The following is a 23169-nucleotide window of genomic DNA, read 5'->3' as shown; positions in this document are numbered from 1 at the left end:
ACTGGGGTGGCAGAGTGGGCTAAAGAACGGTGATGGATCAAACCCAGATCTTTTGACTGGGTGTGAGTGTTTGATTGGTTCAGATGCTCCAACCATCACTACCCCCTTTTGTACTGCCATAATGGCGGGCATCATTAGCTTATTACCGTTATTCTCAGTGTTGTGCTGAGCACCCATGGACTAAGATTATAATTCCTGGGTATTTAAATGAGACTCTGTCCATGCAAGGCATTTGTACACATGCATACTGAATAAAGATGACAAGCCAATCTCTAGGGACTGTGCACTTGCTAAAAATGAAAAATGATATTTTGAAGGGAAAATATGGTTTTCAGAAGAGGATTTTCCTCTGGAAAATTTAGTTTGTTTGCCCACAATGGAAAGTGGTATTTTATAGGAAAATATGTGTGTTTTCAGAAACTGATGTGCAGATGAAACTCCAATCCAGTTTCAGGCCCTCCACCACAATTTCTTGCCATATCACCAGTAGCAATTTGGAGGAACATTTTAAGGGAATTTATGCTGCTCCATATCTAGGAGGCACTTTTAAGTTGACCAAATTTTAGTGGCACATTTGGAAGGTGAGGCTGCGATCCATCGGAGCTCGGGTGACAAGGCACTGGGTCCTGATGGGGACCCATCAATGTAATCAAACATAATGTATCCTTAGGGGCCCGCACCTCACAATTATCTTCAATGGTCTTGCACATACTACCCTACCCGCCTCATGGAGCTCCACTATCATCGTCCCCATTTTCAAAAGGAAGACCTCTTATCTCAAGCATGCTACAGATATATATATATATATATATATATTCCGTTCCCCACACGCTGCCGCTTCCCCAGACGTGGGGCAAGAACAGACACGGACCACAAAGTAGTAGATGCAGGTTTTATTCGAGTGCTGTCGCCATAACGTTTCTGCTCAAAACGAGCCTTGATCACATGACAACGTGAGAATAGTGCAAGTTTTCTTTTAAAGTGCTAGTGCCACTGTCTAATTACATCACATGGGATGGACATGGAAAAAAGACTAGTAAAATACATAGTAGATCATCGTGGAAAAAAAATTAATTATATACTTTTAAGCAACGACGATTAAAAGAATGGCTTATTGAGGGGATGTAAATATATGTTAAAATCAATTAAAACATACATTAATATCTACAGTATCAATTCCCTGCATGTTGCAAAAATATATGTGCAATATGAAGCCAAATGTAAACATAAAAACCATATGGAAACATGTAATTGTCAAGGTTTTCAAATACCAATATTTAAATACTAGTCTAGAGTAAACTCAATAACGGGATAAATCCCTATGTGTAACTACCATCCAAAGTGACGTATACCCAAGTATTGCTCATAAAATAAAGTGCATAGTGTTATTGAAAAAACATGAGTCTAAAATTCATTCTGGACTGGTTCCTCTGGATCAGACTGAGCCCAGACTTGATCACAGAGGGACTGACCTCACTGCTGGTTATTACATCAATAGCAGTTGCTAAACAAATTCATGAGGGCAAGAGTTTTCGAATAGGAATCAGAGGAATTTAGTAAAGTTAAACGTATACCTACGTGCTAATTAAATGGCAGCATATACAGTACAGTGATATTATGTGCAAATTGTTGTTTCGAGATCATAAATATTGATGAAATATAAAACATAAAACAATAAATAACTATCAAAAGTCAAAAAACGTTTAAAATTCATATAGTACAACAGTATAATACTCCAACATGACTAAGTAGCAATAGTTCTAATTCTGGGGGCCTCAGTGTAAACATGTATACATATCTTCTGTAAGATTTAAACCATTGGGTTGTTTACTATCTAGCTGAAGAATGTATTTGGTCTCAAGTTTTCTTAGCTGAGCCTCTCTATTGCCACCCCTTCTACTTGCACATATGGAATCAATAACATAGTACTGTAGCTGAGGCTACAGGATATGTGTTGTCCTGATTTGTAATGGCCCTAAGGTGCTGTAATATACGTTTATGGACCGGGAGTTTAGTACTCCCGACATACCGTAGGGCGCATGGACATTCCAGGATGTAGATGGCAAATTCTGTTTTACAGGTAAGGACCTTACTGATTGTGCGGTCCTTATTGCCAAAACCATCTCTGAAGGTCTTTTTATTGATGCCATGTGCACAGGCCTTGCAAGTTTTGGACTTAAAGAAACCTTTGTTAGTCTGCCACCAAGAGGTTTTATTAAACACTTCAGGACTTGTATCAACCAATTTGTCTTTCATTGAAGGTGCACGACTGTAAGTGATAGATGCCTTACAGGGAAGTACATTTCCAATTATGACATGCTTCAGTACTGTTGGCCAATTTCTATTTATGATTTTTCGCAATTCTCTATGTTGATTACAAAAGCCTAATATAATTCGAAATGGCTCTATTGGTACAGTAGTGGTGGTTGTAGTTTCCGATTCTGTATATATATATGTCACACAATCTCCTTTGCAGGTGTAAAGATAGGTCGCACTACGATATTAATAAGAAAATTATGTTCTTTTTATTTCATGAGATTTTCCTCCAAACAGAAATACACACCAACGCGTTTCGATATCCCTCTGAGATCTTGAACACGGTAACGCCCCTGTTAACTTGCAGTATTATGTACACGGTAGCCATCTGACATCATTTCCTGTTTTTAGCAGCACGGGGCATTATGGTACTTGTAGTTATCTAATGGTGTTTGTCTCTCTCCATTTTATAAACATAAATAAATCCAAACATAAATATCAGAAATTGTATATTAAAGGTTTCACCATATATTCCCAGGGCTCTATTTGCAGAAATTGCTTTCCATTACTTTTTAACCCATTTTTACCGATCTTCTTAATTCTATCAACCTTGGTGGCTGTACATTTATATATCCTAACTCCTCGACATGTTAGATAAATGCCTCTAGTGGCATATATAATTACGGGAGTAAATCCATTTTTACTCTAAGTTTTCTAAGATTTTTTTTAGGCCTTTTGGGCTTTGGGATTTAGTTGAAACTCTTGTGACCTACTTAATGTGCAAATAAAAAACACAAAAATTCTATGTATATAAGTGAAATAACTGTGATAATATTAAAAAAAAAAATCTCCTACTACTCTGGAGGTTAGGAGACTGAGCATTGCTGTTGTTAACACAGTTACATTTTTGTCGTATTTCATATACAGATCAAATATTTACACCGTTTTGATCATTGCTGTGACAAATATTTTCATTTTTATATTTTTTATATTTTTTACTAAAGAAAAATTGGAAAATTTTAAAACTAGGCTCAACTGTTGGTCCACTAGTAGGAAATGCACCGCAACTAACATATCGCAGAGCACAAAACCTGGGAGATCGGCTAACACACAGTCACTTCCGCAAAGAAGGAAATAAAATCTGGCTACAAAGTAAAGGTTTCAAAAAGTGTTACAACTGCAAGGTATGCCAAATCGCCAAAAACACTCAAAATATAATGATGGCAAACGGAAAGCTTTGGAATATACAAGATCTAATCACATGCAAAAGTCAATTTGTCGTCTATGTAATCGAATGTCCCTGCCAACTCAAATATGTTGGCAGTACCAAATGTGAATTAAAGAAACGCACCCTAGAACACGTCAGGGCTACTATCCATGGAGATCGAAGTAATGCTATAGCCAAGCACATGGAAACTCACCACGATAACAACTGGAAAAGCTTGAGCTTTTATGGCATAGACATGGTAAAAAAACAGGCAAGGGGCGGAGACAGGGAAAAAACATTAAGACAAAAAGAATCCCGACACATTCTAAACCTACGGACTTTAACCCCTCTAGGGTTAAACCAAAGTGAAGAAATGTATATCCATTAATGAAAATATTTGTCACAGCAATGATCAAAACGGTGTAAATATTTGATCTGTATATGAAATACGACAAAAATGTAACTGTGTTAACAACAGCAATGCTCAGTCTCTTAAACTCCAGAGTAGTAGGAGAAATCTTTTTTTTTAAATATTGTTTATCTCAGTTATTTCACTTATATACATAGATTTTTGTGTTTTTTATTTGCACATTAAGTAGGTCACAAGAGTTTCAACTAAATCCCAAAGCCTGAAAGGCCTAAAAAAAATCTTCGAAAACCTAGAGTAAAAATGGATTTACTCCCGTAATTATATATGCCACTAGAGGCATTTATCTAACATGTCGAGGAGTTAGGATATATAAATGTACAGCCACCAAGGTTGATGGAATTAAGAAGATCGGTAAAAATGGGTTAAAAAGTAATGGAAAGCAATTTCTGCAAATAGAGCCCTGGGAATATATGGTGAAACCTTTAATATACAATTTCTGATGTTTGTTTGGATTTATTTATGTTTATAAAATGGAGTGAGACAAACACCATTAGATAACTACAAGTACCATAATGCCCCGTGCTGCTAAAAACAGGAAATGATGTCAGATGGCTACCGTGTACATAATACTGCAAGTTAACAGGGGGCGTTACCGTGATCAAGATCTCAGAGGGAGATCGAAACGCGTTGGTGTGTTTTTCTGTTTGGAGGCAAATCTCATGAAATAAAAAGAACATAATTTTCTTATTAATAACGTAGTGCGACCTATCTTTTCACCTGCAAAGGAGATTGTGTGACATATATAGCGGCTTTGCTCTGCCGCGAGGTAACGCACAGCTGGAAGCAGCGCCACGTTCGCGAAAAGAGCAGCGGAATGAAAATATATATACTTTACCTAGCATTCGTGGATCTGGCTTCAGCATGGACTGTAAACGGGGGGAATTATGGCACATTCTTATTTCTTACGGCTTGACACTGTTTTAGTAAATTTTTGGGCCGATTTACTTGAGGGAATGAAGACTAGAATCCACATTTGTCAACAGGGAGAAGTCACAGGAGAAATACAAATTCAGTGTATCGTCAGGCAGGGAAGTGTGCTGTCTCCTCTTTTATTCATTGTGTGTGTGAATGATCTCCATCCCTCACATTTAGACAAACTCAGGATGTTCCAGTAATTAGGGGTAACTCCTTCCCAGCCCTCTGGTACGTGGATGACGCAGTGCTCATAGCAGAAACACTGAAGGCACTGTGTCTCGTATCTCTCTCGACCTGCGAAACAATTTTGCCATGTCCCCCGTCATGTCTTGTGGCCCCAAGTGCAGGCCCTTATAAATCCTGTCAATTGGCCCCAACGCTCTGACCAGTACATGCTCCTTCCCTTATCTGGGTAAGTCAAAGTCAAAGTCAAAAAGTTTTTATTTGGTCTGGTACTCAACTGAGGACCACAAAAAAATTTTTAAAACAGTTTACAGAGAATCAAAATACACATCAATATAATTTTAAAAAAGATTTCAAAAATTTATAGAAGTTATAACAGACCCATTCATCAGTCGGTTGTTTACATAATGATAGTAAGCTGTCAACAGTAGTGATGTTATATTTCTGATATATCGGCCCTACATATCTTTTCCGTGCTTTTACTACAGTTTCGTATGGACAAACAAATAATATGTGCACGATATCTTGCACTCCCCCGAAACACAGTTTACACATAGGGGAGTCTCCTGGTGACCATTTAGATGTAAAGGCAGAAACCGGTAGGATTCCTAAACGCAGCATAATTATGGACCTTCTTGCTCCGTGTGTTAGACAGAGCCCCAAATATGGCCGAGATTGCTTATATTCCAGTGATTGTGTAAAGATTTTATAAGTAGACAATTTACTACAATGGACTAGATCTAGATCATAACTTAATCTCGGAGTAAAGCATTTCAAAAAGAGTTTTAACTGTGATTTTGACCAAGATGACAGAATAACTTTTGTGAGGCATGCTAGTTTGAATGCCTCAACCATATTCTTGGTAAAGGTAAGACATTGAGATTCGGGTTTAAAAATCTCGATCTTTAACAAAAATCTCAGTGTTCCTTCTTTTGCATGCAAGATGTTGTAGGCCCATCTGATAATATTTGCCACAGCTGTGGCATACGAGCTTGTTAGGGCAAATTCCAGTCTAAGTGCCTGTACAGATGTCGATGAAGCGACCTTTAATAGTCTTTTCAAAATCTTTCCTTCTGCTAAATCCATGAAAGACCATTGTTTCATTGGTAAGTGTTCAGTAGCGTAAGACAGTACCGCAGGTATTTTTACTTTGTACACTTTGAGTAGCGAGGAAAAATGCCTATTTCCAGTGGCCATATACAATCAAGAAAGCGCCCCTGCATGTATCTCAGATTTTTTCTTTAGATTGTCAATTTGTTTGAGATTTTGTATGTTCTTTGAAAAAATCCTTCCAAGATAGGTATATTCATTTACTTCCTCTACTCTTTTCCCATTAAGGTACCAGCTATATTTAGCACTTTTTTTTCGACCAGAGAACGCTACCACTTTAGTCTTTGTTAGGTTAGGAATTAAAAAGTGGACCTTCGAATAGTCACTCAAGGAATTCAGCAGATTTTGAAGGCCAAATGGTGAGATCTACCAGGACTATATCATCTGCATATAACAATGCATGTATGCTCTGAGATGCAACCTTTGGGGGCAGGCTAGTGCATTGCTGCAGATGAAAAGGTAAATCGCTTAGATAAAGCGAGAATAAAATTGGGGCAAGGAGGCATCCTTGCTTAAGACCATTCAAGGTATTAATTGGTTTTGTAATACCCTTCTCACTTCCCATTTGAACCTGGGACCAGGTATTTGTGTGTAACATAATTATTAGTTGCAGTAGGTTTTCAGAAATCCCCAGTTTTCTCAATTTTTTCCATAGGGTTGGCCTATCAACGCGGTCGAACGCAGTTGAATAGTCTATAAATGCAGCATACACTGGTTGAGATCTACGTCCAGTATATTTGTCAAGTATAGTCTGGAGAATTGAGATATTATCTATTACTGAGTGATTTGGTCGGAAACCAGCCTGATACATCGGTATTATTCCTTGTGAAAAGCACCAACCTTTTAATCGATCCAATACCTCTGCTGCAAAAATCTTGCCTGTAGCGTCCATTAATGCAATTTGGCGGTAATTACTAGCAATATTCCGGTTCCCTTTTTTGTATATGGGAATTATAGTACTTCCCTGCCAAGATTTTGGTATTTTCCTGGTGCAGAAGATGTGATTAAATAATGTTGTCAACATCTGACTCCAATGTTTGGGATTGGACTGCAATACTTTGATCGGTATCAGATCAGGGCCTGACGCAGAGGTACATCGGGCTTTTCTAATGTGCATTTCAATAGAAAATACTGTACATTTTTCCATTGGTGAGGGTTTAGTTTCTAAAAAGAGTTCAACAGTATTACTATCATCATTAGATGGGTTTGCTTTATATAGGTCATTTAGATATCCTTCCCAATCCTGCGGTGGTACTGGTATGGCATGTAGTGTCTTTTTAGTTCCAATTATTTTGGCTATCAATGACCAATATTTTCTTTGATTATTTTGTTTTGCCGCCTCGTGAATATCCACCCAATTTTTGTCCTGAATCTTTCTTTTTTCGCTGCTCTTTTTCCTTCTTTGTTGATTTTTTAGTTTATTTATCTCTTGCTGTATAGCGGGTAAAAAATTTAAGAATTGCCCACGAATCAGTTTATTTAGTTTCCTCTTACTTACATTTTCGTTGGAAGTTTTGCAAATTTGATTCATACGTGGTTTTTCCCTGTTGAGCAGTAACATTTTAAGATTTGCCATAATGCATTCAAAGTTAGTTATTTGACAGTCCGAATGCATTGTAGTTAAAATTTCATTTTGTAGGATCTTTCCATTAATATAATGCAGAGTCCCAGAATTCCAAAAAATTCGCCTTTGCGTCTTGCTGATTTCTATATTCCCATTAAGTTGCATAATTGGGTTCGGCAGAGAAGGTTTTAATGACCAGCCAGTATATAAACAAAGAAGAGCGTGGTCACTGTATTCTGTAAAGTCAATTTTCAAATATTGAAATGTATCCACTATCTCTATATTACATATTAGATAATCAATAATTGATAGGGATCCGTTTCCACGCCTTGTGAAAGATGCTGGTCTATCACCCTCTATGTAGCCATTCAATATTGTCCCATTTATACTCGGCAGTGAAGCTAGTAGCATTTTCCCTCTTTTGTCAGAGATTTTACCTTTTGGGAAAATCGGAGTTGGTAAGTCTATTAGTTCATCTTCGTAAGTTTGTGCCCACTTGCCAATATCGGCATTAGATATTTTCCCATTTACGTCACCCGCAATCAAGTACGGGGTATTCGGTCTTTCTTCAATTAGTTTAGCAATCAATCAATAGTAACCAAAAAAGTAGTATCTTGTGAGGTACCTGGAGAAATATACATATTAAAAAACAAAAATGCCTTTTTTTGGTCCGAAATGTTTGTCTTTAATGAAACCTCAATGCATTGAAAGTTATCAGATTTGGAATTGATAATTACTTGAGCCCATTCATGTTCCTCGCTTAGAAGAATTGCCAGACCACCCTTAGCATGACCTCTACTTGTCGATATAGCCGGAATATCATAGACAAAATAACCCTTTTGCTTGAATGGTTTTGTAGCCCATGTTTCCTGTATGGCTAATATATCTGGGTTATTTTGTAATGCTATGTTCATTTTATTGTTAGTTTTTCCGGCTAAGTTCCACGAGGTGATCTTTAAACTACTGTTAAACAGTGCAATGCAATTGGTGATCTTGTTTATTACTATTTAAGGCCTCAGAAACCCAAGCCCAGGATTCTGGTATTTTTTTGATTTCTCTTTCTTCATAGTATTGGCTCCATACTTTTCTTTGACCATCATTTACCTGGATTGTCAGAGTGTCCCTCCTAGTGCTATTTTGCCCCATGTTTGCACAAGCAAAGTTGTTTATGTCCCATTCTTTTGGCAGGGTATTCCTGTTTGTGTTTTTGTGGCCAATCACATTATCTAAGTATTTCTTCGGTGGAGATATTTCTATGACATCATAGCCATGTTTGTGTAATATTTCTTTTTCCCTTACGATAATTCCAGGAAGAACAGACGACCAGAAAGCTACTTTCGCAATTTTCCTATTTTCCTTTAATGGGAATGTTACTAGGTCTATCTCTTTACTGGTGATAGATTGCAAGGTGTAGATATGCTGTAGCAGACTAATTATCCTTCCTCGATTTAACGGTAAATCGTCAGTGGGAAAGAGCTCTTCAAACTGGAGATATTTCGTCATAGGTTGACAACCACCAGGGGATAATACCACGTTTGTCCTGCTTTCTTTATTTTTTTGTGCAATACTGCTTTTTATTCCAGAAGGTATATATTCAGGAGCCTTTAAATTCAATTGTTGAATGGAAGGTTTATTATTTTTTCTGCTTGGTATCTCTTCCGAGGGTTGTTTGATGGCTAATATCTCAGAAAGACCTTCCTCGTTTTTATGTTCTATAGGTATATCTTTAAATCTTATCTTTCTCGATTTCTTTTTATTGATTCTTCTTATTATTTTCCTATCTCTGATTTTCCTTTTCAATCCTTTGTCACATTTCATTTGAGTAGGCTTTTGCTCAAGTTCTTCCTCTGGAACAGATAGAACAATCGTTTTTTCATCTCCTTCATCAGCATTATGTATCATATTGTTATTCTTTGTTACTGAAAAAATCGGATACTCTTTTATTTGCGATGAAGGCTCCTCTCTAAACAATTTCTTTAAGGAGTATATTCGGGCCTCTTTGGTGTCTTTCTTAGTTTTAGTGTGAAGTTGGCATTTTAACTCCTGGTAAGTAGTTTGAGTACTACTATCACATTTGTTATGAGGTTCAGGGATCAAGGCTTTGGACGAGAGAGAGGGATGAAAAACCTCCCTTTTTTCCTCCTGTGTCTGTATGTTATTTACTGATATCATTTGATCTTTTTTCCTTTTTTCTTCTACCAGAAATTTTAAAATGCCGATTTGAACATCCAAGGTTTGATCCGAATTTTCTAGAATATTACCCAAAAAAGAGAGGACAGATTCGAGAATTTCCTGTAATGTGTATAAAGCCTTAGATATAGGGGACGCCACATTAGTAGAGTTCATATTGTTCGGGAGAAATGTATCCAGTGATGCGTCCAAATTCATTTTAAAATCAAAGTGTTTATCTAAAATTTCAGTTTGTAAATTTTCCGAATGTGATTGTAGCTCAGAAGTATTCTCCACTGGTTGAATACCCTCTAAGCAGAGGTTCTCGGAATTTGAAAGATGAGTTATTTGATTTGTCAGTGTGACATTGGGGGACACAGAGATAGTAATTTGAGGCTCCTGTTTGGATCGTAGAATTTGAGGTATAGAGTGAGATCCAAGATCGCTTACAGCCGAAGTAGTCTGTGCATCCGAAAAAGACAAGTCAGCGACCTCTTTAGGAGGAGTGTTTTCCGGTGTTACTAATAGTTCGTTATCCAAAGGACTTGATTGTCTTTTAGGAGACAGAGCACGAAAATAGTTGCTAATAGCGGGGGTTCCAATCAGCTGACCTGATTTTACTGCTTTAGCAGAGCATTTTCTAACAGCTTCTTCTGTGCCCATTCTCTTCATAAAAATAGTACGTGATCTTAATTTTTTTATATGCCATAAGATAAGATTTCACCCAGGAATATTTGATTAAAAGTTGAGAGAAAAAGGCAAAAAGTGCCTTACCATGTATTAGCAGATTCCGCTGTCAATAAAAGTTCTGATTACGAACACATTTTAAGGGCCGAATATAAAAATACAAAATGCAAAATTGGAAATACCAGTTAAAAGAGGGGTAGCCCGTCCCGTCCTTGTGCGACCTTGGACGGCCTTAGACGGCCCGCCCTTTGCCCGGGCTTCGCCCCGTGCTCCGACCCGCGCGCGTCCCGCGATGCGCGTGATAGGTGGGAGTTATATTGCTTCACGGGAAGGGAGGGCGTGGCACTGGGAGGGGGCGCGGCACTCACGGGAAGAGGACCAGCTGTAGGTGGTGAATGCTGGTCCTCGCAGTCCCGGGGCCGGCGCCTCTCCCTCCTCTGCGGCCACAGAAGCAACGAGGTCCTTGGTAGGATTAAAAGCGGCAGCAACACAGGATACAAGCTACTCCAGTAGCGTAGGGGACACAGCAAGCGCTTCTCCTGCTTCACGAGCGGCTCCCGCGGAGCGGGGGCCGCGAGTAGTTATTGAGAATCAGCAGGGCGTGGCACTGGGAGGGGGCGCGGCACTCACGGGAAGAGGACCAGCTGTAGGTGGTGAATGCTGGTCCTCGCAGTCCCGGGGCCGGCGCCTCTCCCTCCTCTGCGGCCACAGAAGCAACGAGGTCCTTGGTAGGATTAAAAGCGGCAGCAACACAGGATACAAGCTACTCCAGTAGCGTAGGGGACACAGCAAGCGCTTCTCCTGCTTCACGAGCGGTATCATTTCTCTGCCCAAGGGTCATGGTCTTTTAACATCTCTCATCGTAGAATGACATTTTCTTCGACCAACTGGTCCCTATACTTTCTTCCCCACCTCTGGGTGAGGGCATCCTAGACATACTGCTCAAAATGTATAAATCCCAGTGCCATCCAATTGCTATGTTTGGTGCACAGTTGTGATATTTCCAACTGCAAGGTAATCCAGCAAGAAAAAAACTGATGTCTTTTGTGCCAACTTGTTCACAATGCTGTGGCTGTTATTTTATTGGATGGAGGTATTTACTATTAAAAGGATTTTCCCTGGCATTTCTGTTCATAACGTCGTCTGAATTGCTTGGGGGGTGGAGGGGGAGGTCACTACTGTTATTCTGCTTAGGATGGTCGTAGTGTAATGTTCACATATGTGGTCACTATTTTACAATGATCAGGTGTGCTACTAGTTCGGGCCACTTTCCTTAAACAGCAGTATCTCTCACTCCATAAAAGGTTGGAGACCCCTGGTCTATGACTCCTTGCTGTATCATTTAAACATGCTACTTACAAGAACAGCTGAGGCTGTATTATACTTAGCTCATACTGTCCTGGTGTGCCTTTAACAAGGTGCGCAGTGTGCAACCAGGACGGTGTGTCTTATTACATATAATGCGCCATCTGCATGGCAACCGCAGACTTGTGCATTAGTGAAAGGAAGAGGAGCTGCTGAAGCATCCGCTTTGTCCTTTCACTATTCAGTCATACAGTTTAAAAGGGGAACTGTGAACCCTCTGTCGGTGAGTTTAGTGAGTGACTGCACCACCTGTATGGGTATGTCTGTGGGGTTAATTTGAACTCCCCTTCCCCTCAACCCCTTGCAGAGCCCCCCTTGGGAGGTGCACTGACTGTGCAGCATCTCTTTGCCATTCACAGTCATTGTGCATCCTGAGGGCCTCTTTGCTTCTGTGCCCATGTGCCTAATTCGGTTTGGGTACAGAGGCAAAGTGTTTCCCAGATTTGCATGGGGTACCGACTCTATAAATAAGGGAACAATAGCGCTGCCTATACCAGAGAGGGGCCCGAACACACATCTGTGACCCTTCCTGTAATACTGCAGTGCCCCAGGAATGCAGAAAGCAGACACACACACACACCTAGGGTTCTTGCAGTTTTGTCAGCTCCAGTGAAAAGGGGATTAAAATCTTGTTATGAGAAGTTAACTGAACTCTAAATCTTTATCTGCCCCTTACTTAAATAAATTCAACAAACGCTTCTCTTTAATGTCTTCCTTCCTTTTTTCATTTTATTTGTTTCAGGAGGTTATAAGTAAAGGGTACAAAAAGCTTTCAACAGAGAGCACCCTTATTCTGTGGCATTGTTATATTCCCGAATTAGGCCCATGTAGCGAAGCAGCTTATTTCTTATATTGTCCTATTTTTTCAGGTGTAAACCTTTGCATATATTTGCGTGTGCGACAATGTTGGATTAGTTCTCTTTTCGCACTATGTACAAATGTCATCCACGGGCGACATGGCTATCTACTTATTCATAACATCCTAATCTATACACACATCGCATGGCTACTTTCTAGTATAAAAGATGAGCATCCCGATAGATTAGCTGAGGAGGCACTCCAGTTGACAACAGAGGTCTGTGCATGCTGAAAACTCACCAAGCAGTGGTCTGACATCTCGTCAGGGGTGTCCAGTTTGTGATCAAGACGGGGTCCTTCATTCTCTCCCTCCAGCTAATGGGGTTAGATCATCCCTTGGGGGGGATTCTTGGCTGTACACCTACACAAGCTCTAGGTACACTTAGAGTAGGGTTTGCATAGTAGGAGTACTTTCAATTACTGCCTTGTTTTATATGCCAGCTTATATACATTGTTTTGGCACCATGGTAAAACTAAATCTACTATTTATGCTTTTAGTGCTTGTAATCACTTTCATCTGCTTCTGTCTATTAAGCATTGCAGCACATGTAGTCTATAAAAGAATAACGTTGGTTTAATAAATATATGAAACGTCCCACTTTGTATATTCTCTGTACACGTCTCTGAAGATAAGTAAGCATGAGTAACTGGACAAAATGTTCTGTACTGCTTCCACAGTCCCTTAGGGGTCAGGGTTGTCATGTTAAGTGGTTGCCAGAAACCATTCGCTCCTTGGTAGGTTAGGAGAGCTTATGTTGGCACTGAGAGCTACCTGGTCTATAGGCCAACATATCCTGCCGGGCTTCCGGAATCCGTCTTGGCACCAAGCCCCTAGTTTATGTTGTCCAAATAATGCGCAGATCCTACGGATCAGTAGGAACTACTACACAGAGTGTGGTAAAGTCCCTCAGTCAAGTTCATTGTTATCGTATTTTTTAAGCTCATTCTGAATTTGCCTGCTGCATTTCATTTGCCCTTCTTTAATTTATACTAAAATATGTACCATACCTACACTGTTATTTCAAATGCATGGCATTGGAGGTCGGCAGGCAGTGTCAGTGTGTTGATATTGTACTGACTTGTCGAAGCACCGTAAAGCAACATTTCTGTAATCCATTTGTTCAAACTACCTGAGCAGGTAAATGCAGTATAGGTGCACATCTCCCAAAAACGTTGACAACTGTCCAATGTTTATTATTTGAGAAAGAAATTGAATAAAATACATCGTACTGATCATTAGCTTAAGCGGTTCACCTAGAGCAGACTGGTTTTAAATCGAGCAAATGTCCCTGTAAAATAAACTTAAGCTCTCTATTTTCCACAATGTCGTGGTCATGTCCAATATGCACCTTCCACATTATATTGGTTTTTAAATTTCGGAAAAAATATGTATACTTCCTCTTATATTGGAGGATATGTACTTTTGAATGTTTGAGATATTCCCATATTATTGAACATATGTATGACTTCCAGCCAATACTGTCGGCCACATGGATGTTAAGGCTTGAAAAATCTCAATTAACTGTGAGCAAAACACTACAACTGAATTGATTCATAACTGGGCTGTCATAAATCACAAACCTAAATTAAATGTAAACCATTATACAAATGGCTTGATCTATTTGCCAGAAGATACAACAAAATTGCCTCACTACAAAGTGTGTGAGGCTGATCAGCGTGTCATTTCTCGACAATAAATATCTACGGGGGCTGGCTCCTCCATCTTTAAAATTGGGCAAATTGTGGTCTCGGAACAAATTTAAAGAACATTTTGTGAATCACTTTTGGTTTCTGTGATATGTTGGGGTGTAATATATAAAAATGTTGTATACACAAAATGAGTAAATGAGATGTATACGTGCCACATCACAATGATACTTAAAACATTACAATGTGCTAATGGTCCTTGCTCCTTTACATATCTGGGCGTTTCTATGCAAGCGAGCTTTAACACTCAGACAACATTCTCCTGATTTGATGGACAAACATTGTGAGTAGTTCTTTTGTACATGTAGGACATTAAATGTGATCCTGTATGAACAATGCTTTCAAACTAGGTAGTCGAAATTAATATTATGCATGCTATAAAAATTAAAGCAAGCTTTTGAGCTGATACTTTGCTTGGTAACTTGTTATTTTGCAATGCAACTATTATCCATATTAAAAGTATATTTCTCAAAAGGATAGGCATATACCCGCAAGGCTTGAAAATAAGTGTGGCATGAGTTAAATAACCGCTTAATCCCCAAGTGAGTATGTAACGTCTCAAGTTGTTTATAAGGACACATATGTCGTCACTGAGTATTAAGACTACTACATCTTTTATTTGTGTTAGCCCATAACTTATTCATTGTGTTTCCTGCTTGATTACAAAAAATAGAAATATAATTTAATATTTTATTTACTTCCCCTGCACTCATTAGTTACAGGCATAGATCTGCTTCCCTGTACCTTCACTCCTAAGGCTTTCAATGAATTCTGTTATATTTCAAATTATTTCACTTAGAACAGATTAAAACGTGGTTACTACATCCATCTTATCTGTAGGCTTTTGGTACGCAGCATTCTACCTCCTGCATTTTGCCCCATGAACTTCTATTAACTGATTTGTAGTACCTTCAAATGAGCTGCAGAATTTCTAATTTAGGAATTGAGGGTTGGAACCTTAGTGGCAAAGGCACAGTATGCATCTGTTCCAATATCCTCTCCTCTAATACAACATATCTTCTAGACTAGAGCACTGCCACTATTACTCATTCATCATTTTGTTCCCATTGCAGGTTACAGGCGTGGTTGGAAGAGCGGAACTTTTATCTTCGATTTTTCTTCTGGCTGCATTTCTCTTCTACACAAAGTCCAAAGGTCCGGACAACACTATAGGTAAATTTACACCAAATATACTAAGCCTGCTCCACCTTTTCATTGACTTTTAAGCCGGCATTTGACATAAGAACAAATAGCTCATTTATTTTAATTCATCAGTGAAAACAAATAGATTCACAAGACATTCCTGATCTAGTTGTGGCAGAATAGAAGTTACGATCCATTCAGTCCCTTCGATTGTGGCATAACTAAGAGGAAGGGCATGTTAAACATATATTAAAAAAGAGGTTTGGGAACATGAGGCGGGCTTGGCTGGCTTTGGTCATGTCATGCTCACATGCAAAATGCACATTTCGACAGCAAAGTAAGGAGCTTTTGTTTGGCTCTTTATAGTAATGGAAGTTGTTCAGGGCATTGCACCTTTTTTAATGTCAAGCAAATATGTATGTTTCAAAATTCGAGTCCAGACAACAACCTACTGTATGGTGTTAGATAGTGTGTGAAATATTGCTGGTTTTGCTCTCAATGTTAGTTATATACTGTGTAATAGAGATGGGTTCATTTACTTTTGTGCGGTGGAAGCCTGAATCTCATCAATTGGTACAATTTCTGTGTCTTGGTGCTTTATTGATACTCAGTCTGTGGGTACCTTGCCATCTAGTGACAGGCCTCTAAAGTTAGGCTCAGACACGTCTTCCTCGGCTTTTCTAGCAGAGCTTTAGCTAAGCTCTAACCCTGCCTGTATGCCCATGCTTCCCAGTTCAATTCAGAAAATGAGGTGTGGTTCATAATCATATCCCACTAAACAGAGTTTATAGTGTAACCTGCGGGCTTTGTCCTGCCTTCTCATCACCATCTGTTAACAGCAGTTGACCCACTTAACCTCTGTACCTCTCATTTGTGAAACAGTTGTCTGAGCTGTTTGTGCTGCCATCAGTACGAATTACCGCTGAAACTATCTAGCGTGTATACAGAGTAAGGTTGCACCAGTACCTCAGAAGTTGTTGAATTTCATCATCAGATGAGGAATCAAGAGTTGACAGCCGGGTCTCTGGTGCTTGCTATCTTTGTGCATGTGAGGTAACCTAACCAGGACCCCCTTCCACACTTTAGGTCACCCCGATTTGTTGCACAAACTATGACTTTGGCTTAGCTCAACATGATTTGACTTTCCCACCCAACGATGCCTGAACTTACTTCAGTGCACCAAGGTGTATTGTGAAAGTGCAGGTTGTTTTAGCCCCGCACAACCTCACTCAATGCATAGTTAATGTGTTGTCTGTGCTCCCTGGGTAACTAACATTCTCTTAAAAGGGATCAGGGACTCAGTGGTAGTTCAGACCCAGTTTTGTGCTTTACAATATCGTATACAAGTACTGTACTAAGGAGAAGACACTTTATATTTGAAAGTGTTTATTTGAACTGTATAATTCTGTTACTTAGTGCATGTAACATAACCATAGTGAATATTATTAAAGCAACACTAACACATGTTGCTAACAGTGAGAATATTATAAACATTTCTACCATTGTTGAAATATCATCTGGCATCCTATCCGTGCTAAAGCCGACTTGTAAGTGCTATTCTGTGAGAGCATGGAGTAGCTTAACTTGCATCTAGAGTTTATTAGAATTCAACGCATTGCATACCTGTTGTACTGCAAGGAGCTGTAGTTATCACTAGCTTGGAGAGTGTGTTCCCTCGAAAGGAAAGTAAAATTCAGCTGGGCTCAACTCCTCTTGTCTCAGACTTGGCTCAGTATAAGGTCTCTCTGTAGGACTGAATGCTGCAGCAGTCCGGCAATCTGGCAGTTTTTTGTGCGATAATGTGGGTCAAAGGACCTCTCTACCGAAGTAACTACTTAATAAGCGTTTTATACTATTGACCACCTATTTAAGCTTACGGGAGAAATGTCAGACCCCCTTTCAGAGGGTCACAAGGCATGTAGGAGGTACTGGTCCCTACCGTTGTGGTTGAGGCCCTATACTCCAGATGTCCCGGGCCCCGATTTGGGGCCCGATTACGATGGCAGTGAGCCCGCCACTGACCGCCCGTCAGCGACGTTCCCACCTCCATCGGTGAATCACCGCCTGCCACATTACGATGGCGGGCGGCGTGTTGGCGGTGGGAAAGACCAACCGCCATGCATCCGTCAGGATCCTTGCGGCGGAGGGGCTCGTAGTCCCTACGACATGGCGATTACGATATTCCTTTCCGCCGGCCCTCTCATGGCAGTGAACCCGCCATGAAAAGGCTGGCGGAAAGAGACAAGGGGGCCCCTAGTAGGCCTTCCTTACTCCTGTTCCCCAGACACAGGATCTGGGGGGCACCACGTATCCCTGTACCATATGACTAGCACCGCATGATGCCTGCCACGTAGTGCGGGGATATGTAAAGTGTCCCTTTTTTGCATTGCAATACAAAATATAGGCATTGCGAGTGCCTCATCGAAATGCCTACTGCAGGACCATCGACAGCCTGTCGGGCGGTCCCAATCCCCAATAGGGTCCACCATCATATTCGGGCCCATAGTATGGATCCCGAGCAACTGGGCCAAGTACCCCTTCTGCACTTTGCTCTCAGAGGTAGCTGTGGACTAGCAGTCAAAGGCTCCTGGGAGGCGGAGGTGTAGCTACAGATTAGTAAACATGACTCAGTGTTCAAAGTCCGCAAGGTATTGTCAAAGAGAATCTATGTCCAGTCAAATACTCTCCTTTATAACAATAAGAAGTATTTTATTTCTAACTCTACACATGCAAAGGAATAACAACATGTATTAGTAACAATTCAATACCCTTGAGGTTTGGGCTCTAGTGCTTATCAGGCATATCCTTGCCTCACCCCCTTCCTTGTAAAATGGTCAGGATTATTCCCCATTCACTGGTGGCCGCATCCAGGAAATGAGTACTACTAGGCAATACTCAAGGGTTCCTCTTTGACTCTTTACAATTAGTCAAAAGTGTCTTTGGTGCTTCAGTACCATCTGCAGCGAGCCCCCGGGGTCTCAAAGGCCCAGTTCAATGAAGCCTTGCGTGCTCCTGCAGCTCGGAATGTTCAGTGTTGCAGCGAGTACTCGGACAGCAAGCACTCGAGAGGTCTGTTGCTCAGGAAATTCAAGCTGCCAGTGATATGCGCAACAGCACTCAAAAGTTGCAGGCGCTCTTCCTGAGTGATCGGATATGCTCCCTGCGTGTAAAGATGTGGAAAGTTAATCTTCCCCACACAAGGGTGGGGGGTAAATCTGGTCCTTCAGCTCCTGACTAGAGCCCAGCGAGGGTGTGACGTTGTCCACATCATCCTCCACGGTCCATGTGGGTCAGTCAAGGAAATTTCTCTCATTGTGCAGGCTCGACCTGTTGAACATAGCCTCAGTCTTTCCTCAGGCGAGAGGCTTAACAAATTAGCAGTGTCCCCCTGGCATACGGGCTGGCCGAGGTACTTTTTCAGACCGAGCACAGACTCCTCCATGGCAGTCTCCTCCACCACGGCAATCTCCTCCACCACGGCAGTTACGAATCTCAGAACTCTCACAGTAGTAACTTCAACTGTGGCCTTTCTCTGGCATACGAGTTTACTACAAGTCTTGTACTTGATGTAGTACACAGCTCAGTCCATGGCGGCCCTCTACTGGGATATGGGAGTTGCTGAGCCAACACTGTACATGGGCAATGACCAGATTGGTGTACAGTTGATCCCTCACACCTTGCTCAGGGAATCTTCTCGGTAGGGCTCCCCACTGGACCTCGCTCCCGCCAACGCTCTCCTCTTCCTCACAGAACACATTGGTCTTGGCAAGCAGGCAAGCATGGTGCTCCAGGGCAGTTGGTTTTGGTTTCCCCAGGTTATGTCCCCTTACCCGTCAGAGAGACCAGCAGGCCTTGGCCCCAGTTCTGATAACAGGCAGAAGTCATGTGGAGCTTCCCATTTTCCTACAGCCTGTCTAGCTGATTGGCAGGTGACATATTTTTGGGGTGTCATTCTCCCCTTATAGTCCTTTTTCACACACCAAATGTGATTTAAGGTCTTAGACTTTGACGTTTTATTTTGGGATTCTGCTTCTTTTGAAGTGTACATTTTTCCTTCTCTTCTCTCTTGAAAGGCTGTCTGTCAGCAAGAAAGACTCCAAGGTTGATTGTCCCACAACATAGTTCATGGGGGTGACCAACATTCACACCTGGATGTTAGCCACAATTATATGTATATTAAAAGGTTAATTCTGGGCTCCCAGCCCTATTCTTTGATTCCCTTATCAGCCCTGTCTCCTTCTCAGATATGTTCAGGCCCCTTCCTTGTGAGCTATTGTTGAGTCAAAAAGCACCTAGGGGTTCTGGGGACCCCATTCCCTAGGGCCTGCTGTTAAAAAAATAAAATAAAACGGACAAGTACAAAGGGGGAGTCTCTTCCTCCAGATTGTGTCCCTCCCAGATCACATGAATGCAGCAATGCACAAATCTGTCTGGGAGAATTTGTCTCCTCCTTATGTGTTTACCAGGCAGGCCTGGGTTTCCCAAAATAGAGCCCAAGGTCCTCCATGTAATGTACCATTGATGGCCCACTTGCACTCAGTGTGCATTCACAGCACACATACTGTCCAACACAGTACGCTCCGTGCATTGTGCCACTACAGAAACATATACATTCAGCACGCATTCAGTCTGCGTGCATTTGATCAGTACTGCAGCCTCTCTGTATTGTACCAGGGTGTACTGATTGCAAACACACACACACACTGTTAGCACTCACACTTAGCATGTGTGCACTGCACAACACTTCACCCTTCATTATGCAAACACTCAGAGCACATGCTTTTCATTGCGCATGCTCTGCACAGCACTACTTCTCTCATGTAATGTATTCCTCACAGGCATACATACTCTCAGCACATACCTAATCACACATGTACCACACAATACTGCTCTACCTCTGTATGCACCCTTTCCTAGGCATACATACATCCACCACAGAGTCACTACTCCAGCGCTATAGCACTCCACATCGACTTGATGTAGGCCAAGGGTGAGTAAAGCACACAGCAGTAGAACTTTAAGAGGTGAGTTATCCTGTAGGTTTCATTCAAGTGACACGGTAAAAAGGATCTGTTCACTCCTACTTATCATTACATAGTATGCTGCCACCACCGCGCTCATACTACTTAACTCTTGGTGAAGGCGGGAGCCTTCTACCACTATGAGGGTAGCGCTGAAGGCGCCCCTCCATGTCCAACAGAGCCGCAGTTCTTAAGACAGGCCTATGTCATGGCTCACACTCATGATCCATGTTTGCTTAGGTCAACAAAAATCAGCATTATGGATCCGGAGAAAAGTAGAGTTGGGCACTGAGTGCAGGGGTGCATGTCTTTTACCATGCAGAGTACTTTTCGGTCCCAACAAGGAATTTCCGACGTAATCTGAATACATCGGTATGTTATTTTTAAGATTCATTAGTTTGATCTGATATGGTAAAAATGTAAATTCAGATTACATTGTTTATTGTCGCTAACTGCCTTGAGATATGGCTAACAAAGCACCTTTCCCAGACGGACCTTACATTCGGTGTCTTATTAATGTCATTGTCTGGATAACTTGTTCTTTGAAAGATGAAGACACAATTAATCTACTTCAAAAAGTAGACATGCCAGTGATGATGCAGAAAACGGATTCCCAGCCTGCACAAAATGGAGTTAGGTTGTATGGGCTTTACGTCAGATTCGTTGTGTGCAAGTGTTCTGGATTCTCTTTTGGACGGTCGGGTCATTCCCTATTCCCCGACCTGGAAAAGAAAGCCCAACACTTGCTTGCATTTTGAGATCAAGCAAGTTTCGTCTTGTGGGTATGGTGCTGTTGACCTGTTGAAGTAAAAGGTCAAGCAAGCTCCTCTCCCTAGGAATAGGTGACAGACATGGTCTCAGTTTTCTCTACTTACTCATTAGGGTTGCATTACAAGCTACAACCCAGCTTCTCATGTGGATGCTTTCTGTTGTAGTTGCAGACTGGTAAGACCTGTCTATTCCTGGAAACACTTGTCTGCTTCTGGAGTTGTGCTTTGCTCCTTCTTGGTACATGGGCAGTAGAGCATACAAAAGGCACAGTCTCATCCCCCCTCCCTACAATCCCACCACCACACACGCCACCTCTCCCCATGTCCGGTCTACATGTCACCCTTAAATTCTAGGGCAGAAATATTCAGAGACGTTAAGAAGCTCTGGCCCACAGGTCACGTCCTAATGGCAGTCTTGTTGAGAGGTCAGTTGCGCACCAGTGGTGCACCGAATCCAGGAGTATGTGATACGTCCATCCTCCCTGCCACTCCTGAACTTTGAGCAACCACACTCGGTGCAGCTTGTAACTCAGGGAGTACCAAGGTCTTGGCTGCTATTCCTCAGTTTCCTTGTGGTGAGTCGGCCCAGGAACAGCACAATCTCAAATTACCTTGGCTATCCTGCTACCTTTCATGGAGACTATAAGTATGAAGCTTGTGGTCGGAAATACTGCCTCAGTCCTTCGTCAAGCTTTTTGTGCCCTTTGTTCTGCTACTTGCATTGTGTAAAGGAGTGCACCCAACTGGGCATAATTTACTGACATTTTTTGTTATAGAGGAAAGCGCATACTGTGTCAATCTTTACTGATTCGTTCATCATGGGTGACTTGTAGCATTTCCTGTTTATGCATAGTTTGATTGCATACATTATAATAATTTGTTTATATCAATAGAATTTTATTTACATTTCATATTCATGCCCCCCCTCCTGTAGCCCTTCTTAGCCCTGGGGACCTCCACCCTCCAGGGCTGGCTCCTGCAGTGTCCTGGGGTGCTCACCCCCGGGACACTGCTGTTTGCTATGGCAGGGCAGGAGCCATGCGGCTCTCGCCCTGTCATAGCAAACTGTGGTTTGGATTTTGTAAGCTAGAGCAGGTTGCTTACAAAATCTAAACCACATTGCCTTTCCACAAGAGGGCTGCATGTAACTCCCCGTGTGGAAAAGCAATGCCGGCTCCCACAGGAGGCGGGGAGCCGGCTAGACCGTGGGGGAATTGGGGTCCCCCCACGGTCCCCAACGGAAAGGCCAGGCCCCAGGGGATGGGGTCCCCGGGGCCATGAGTGGCCTGGGAGGGGGGCCATATGGCCCCAATCCCTTTATAATTTTTTTTTTAAAAATGAAAAAAAGAGGCACAGCCCCGGGGGATGGGGTACCCGGGGCTAATAGAGGCCTTAGGAGGGGGGCCAAGCAGCCTCCCTTCTACATTTTTTATTATATTAAATAAATAAATGTATGGCCATGCCCTGGGGAATGTGGTCCCTGGGGCCAAAATTGGTCTTGGGAGGGGGCAGCGGGGCCCCCTTCTGTTTTTTTTTTTTTTTTTTTGGGGTTTTTTTTTTTTTTTTTTAACAGCAGGCCCTAGGGGATGGGGTCCCCAGAACCCCAAATAATTTAAAAGGAAGGGGGGCTACAGCCCCCCTAATTAAAAAATAAAGACATTAAAAATCTGGCGTCAGGTCTAGGCCCCGCCCCCTCCCTGCAGCACCCTGGCGCGTTGTAGGTGGGGAAATTAATTTCCCTTGAATACTGAGGGTCCCTTGGGGCGTTGCAGAGAGGTGTAAAA

The 23169-nt window shown here is 41.6% G+C and overlaps 1 protein-coding gene across 2 annotated transcripts in view; it reads left to right on the top strand.

The window, feature by feature from the left end:
* The window catches only part of TMTC3 (transmembrane O-mannosyltransferase targeting cadherins 3), a 425295-nt gene that overhangs the window by 93306 nt on the left and 308820 nt on the right, over positions 1–23169 (top strand). For both annotated transcript variants that reach the window (XM_078678861.1, XM_078678865.1), the window contains exon 4: positions 15525–15624. In XM_078678861.1, coding sequence (XP_078534987.1) covers positions 15525–15624 — 100 coding nt within the window. The remainder of the gene's footprint in view (positions 1–15524; positions 15625–23169) is intronic.

Source organism: Lissotriton helveticus, chromosome 1_1 (assembly GCF_964261635.1).
Source record: "Lissotriton helveticus chromosome 1_1, aLisHel1.1, whole genome shotgun sequence".
Classification (NCBI taxonomy): Eukaryota; Metazoa; Chordata; class Amphibia; order Caudata; family Salamandridae; genus Lissotriton; species Lissotriton helveticus.
Note: the sequence above shows the minus strand (reverse complement) of the source record. Positions and strands in the feature narration are given on the sequence as shown.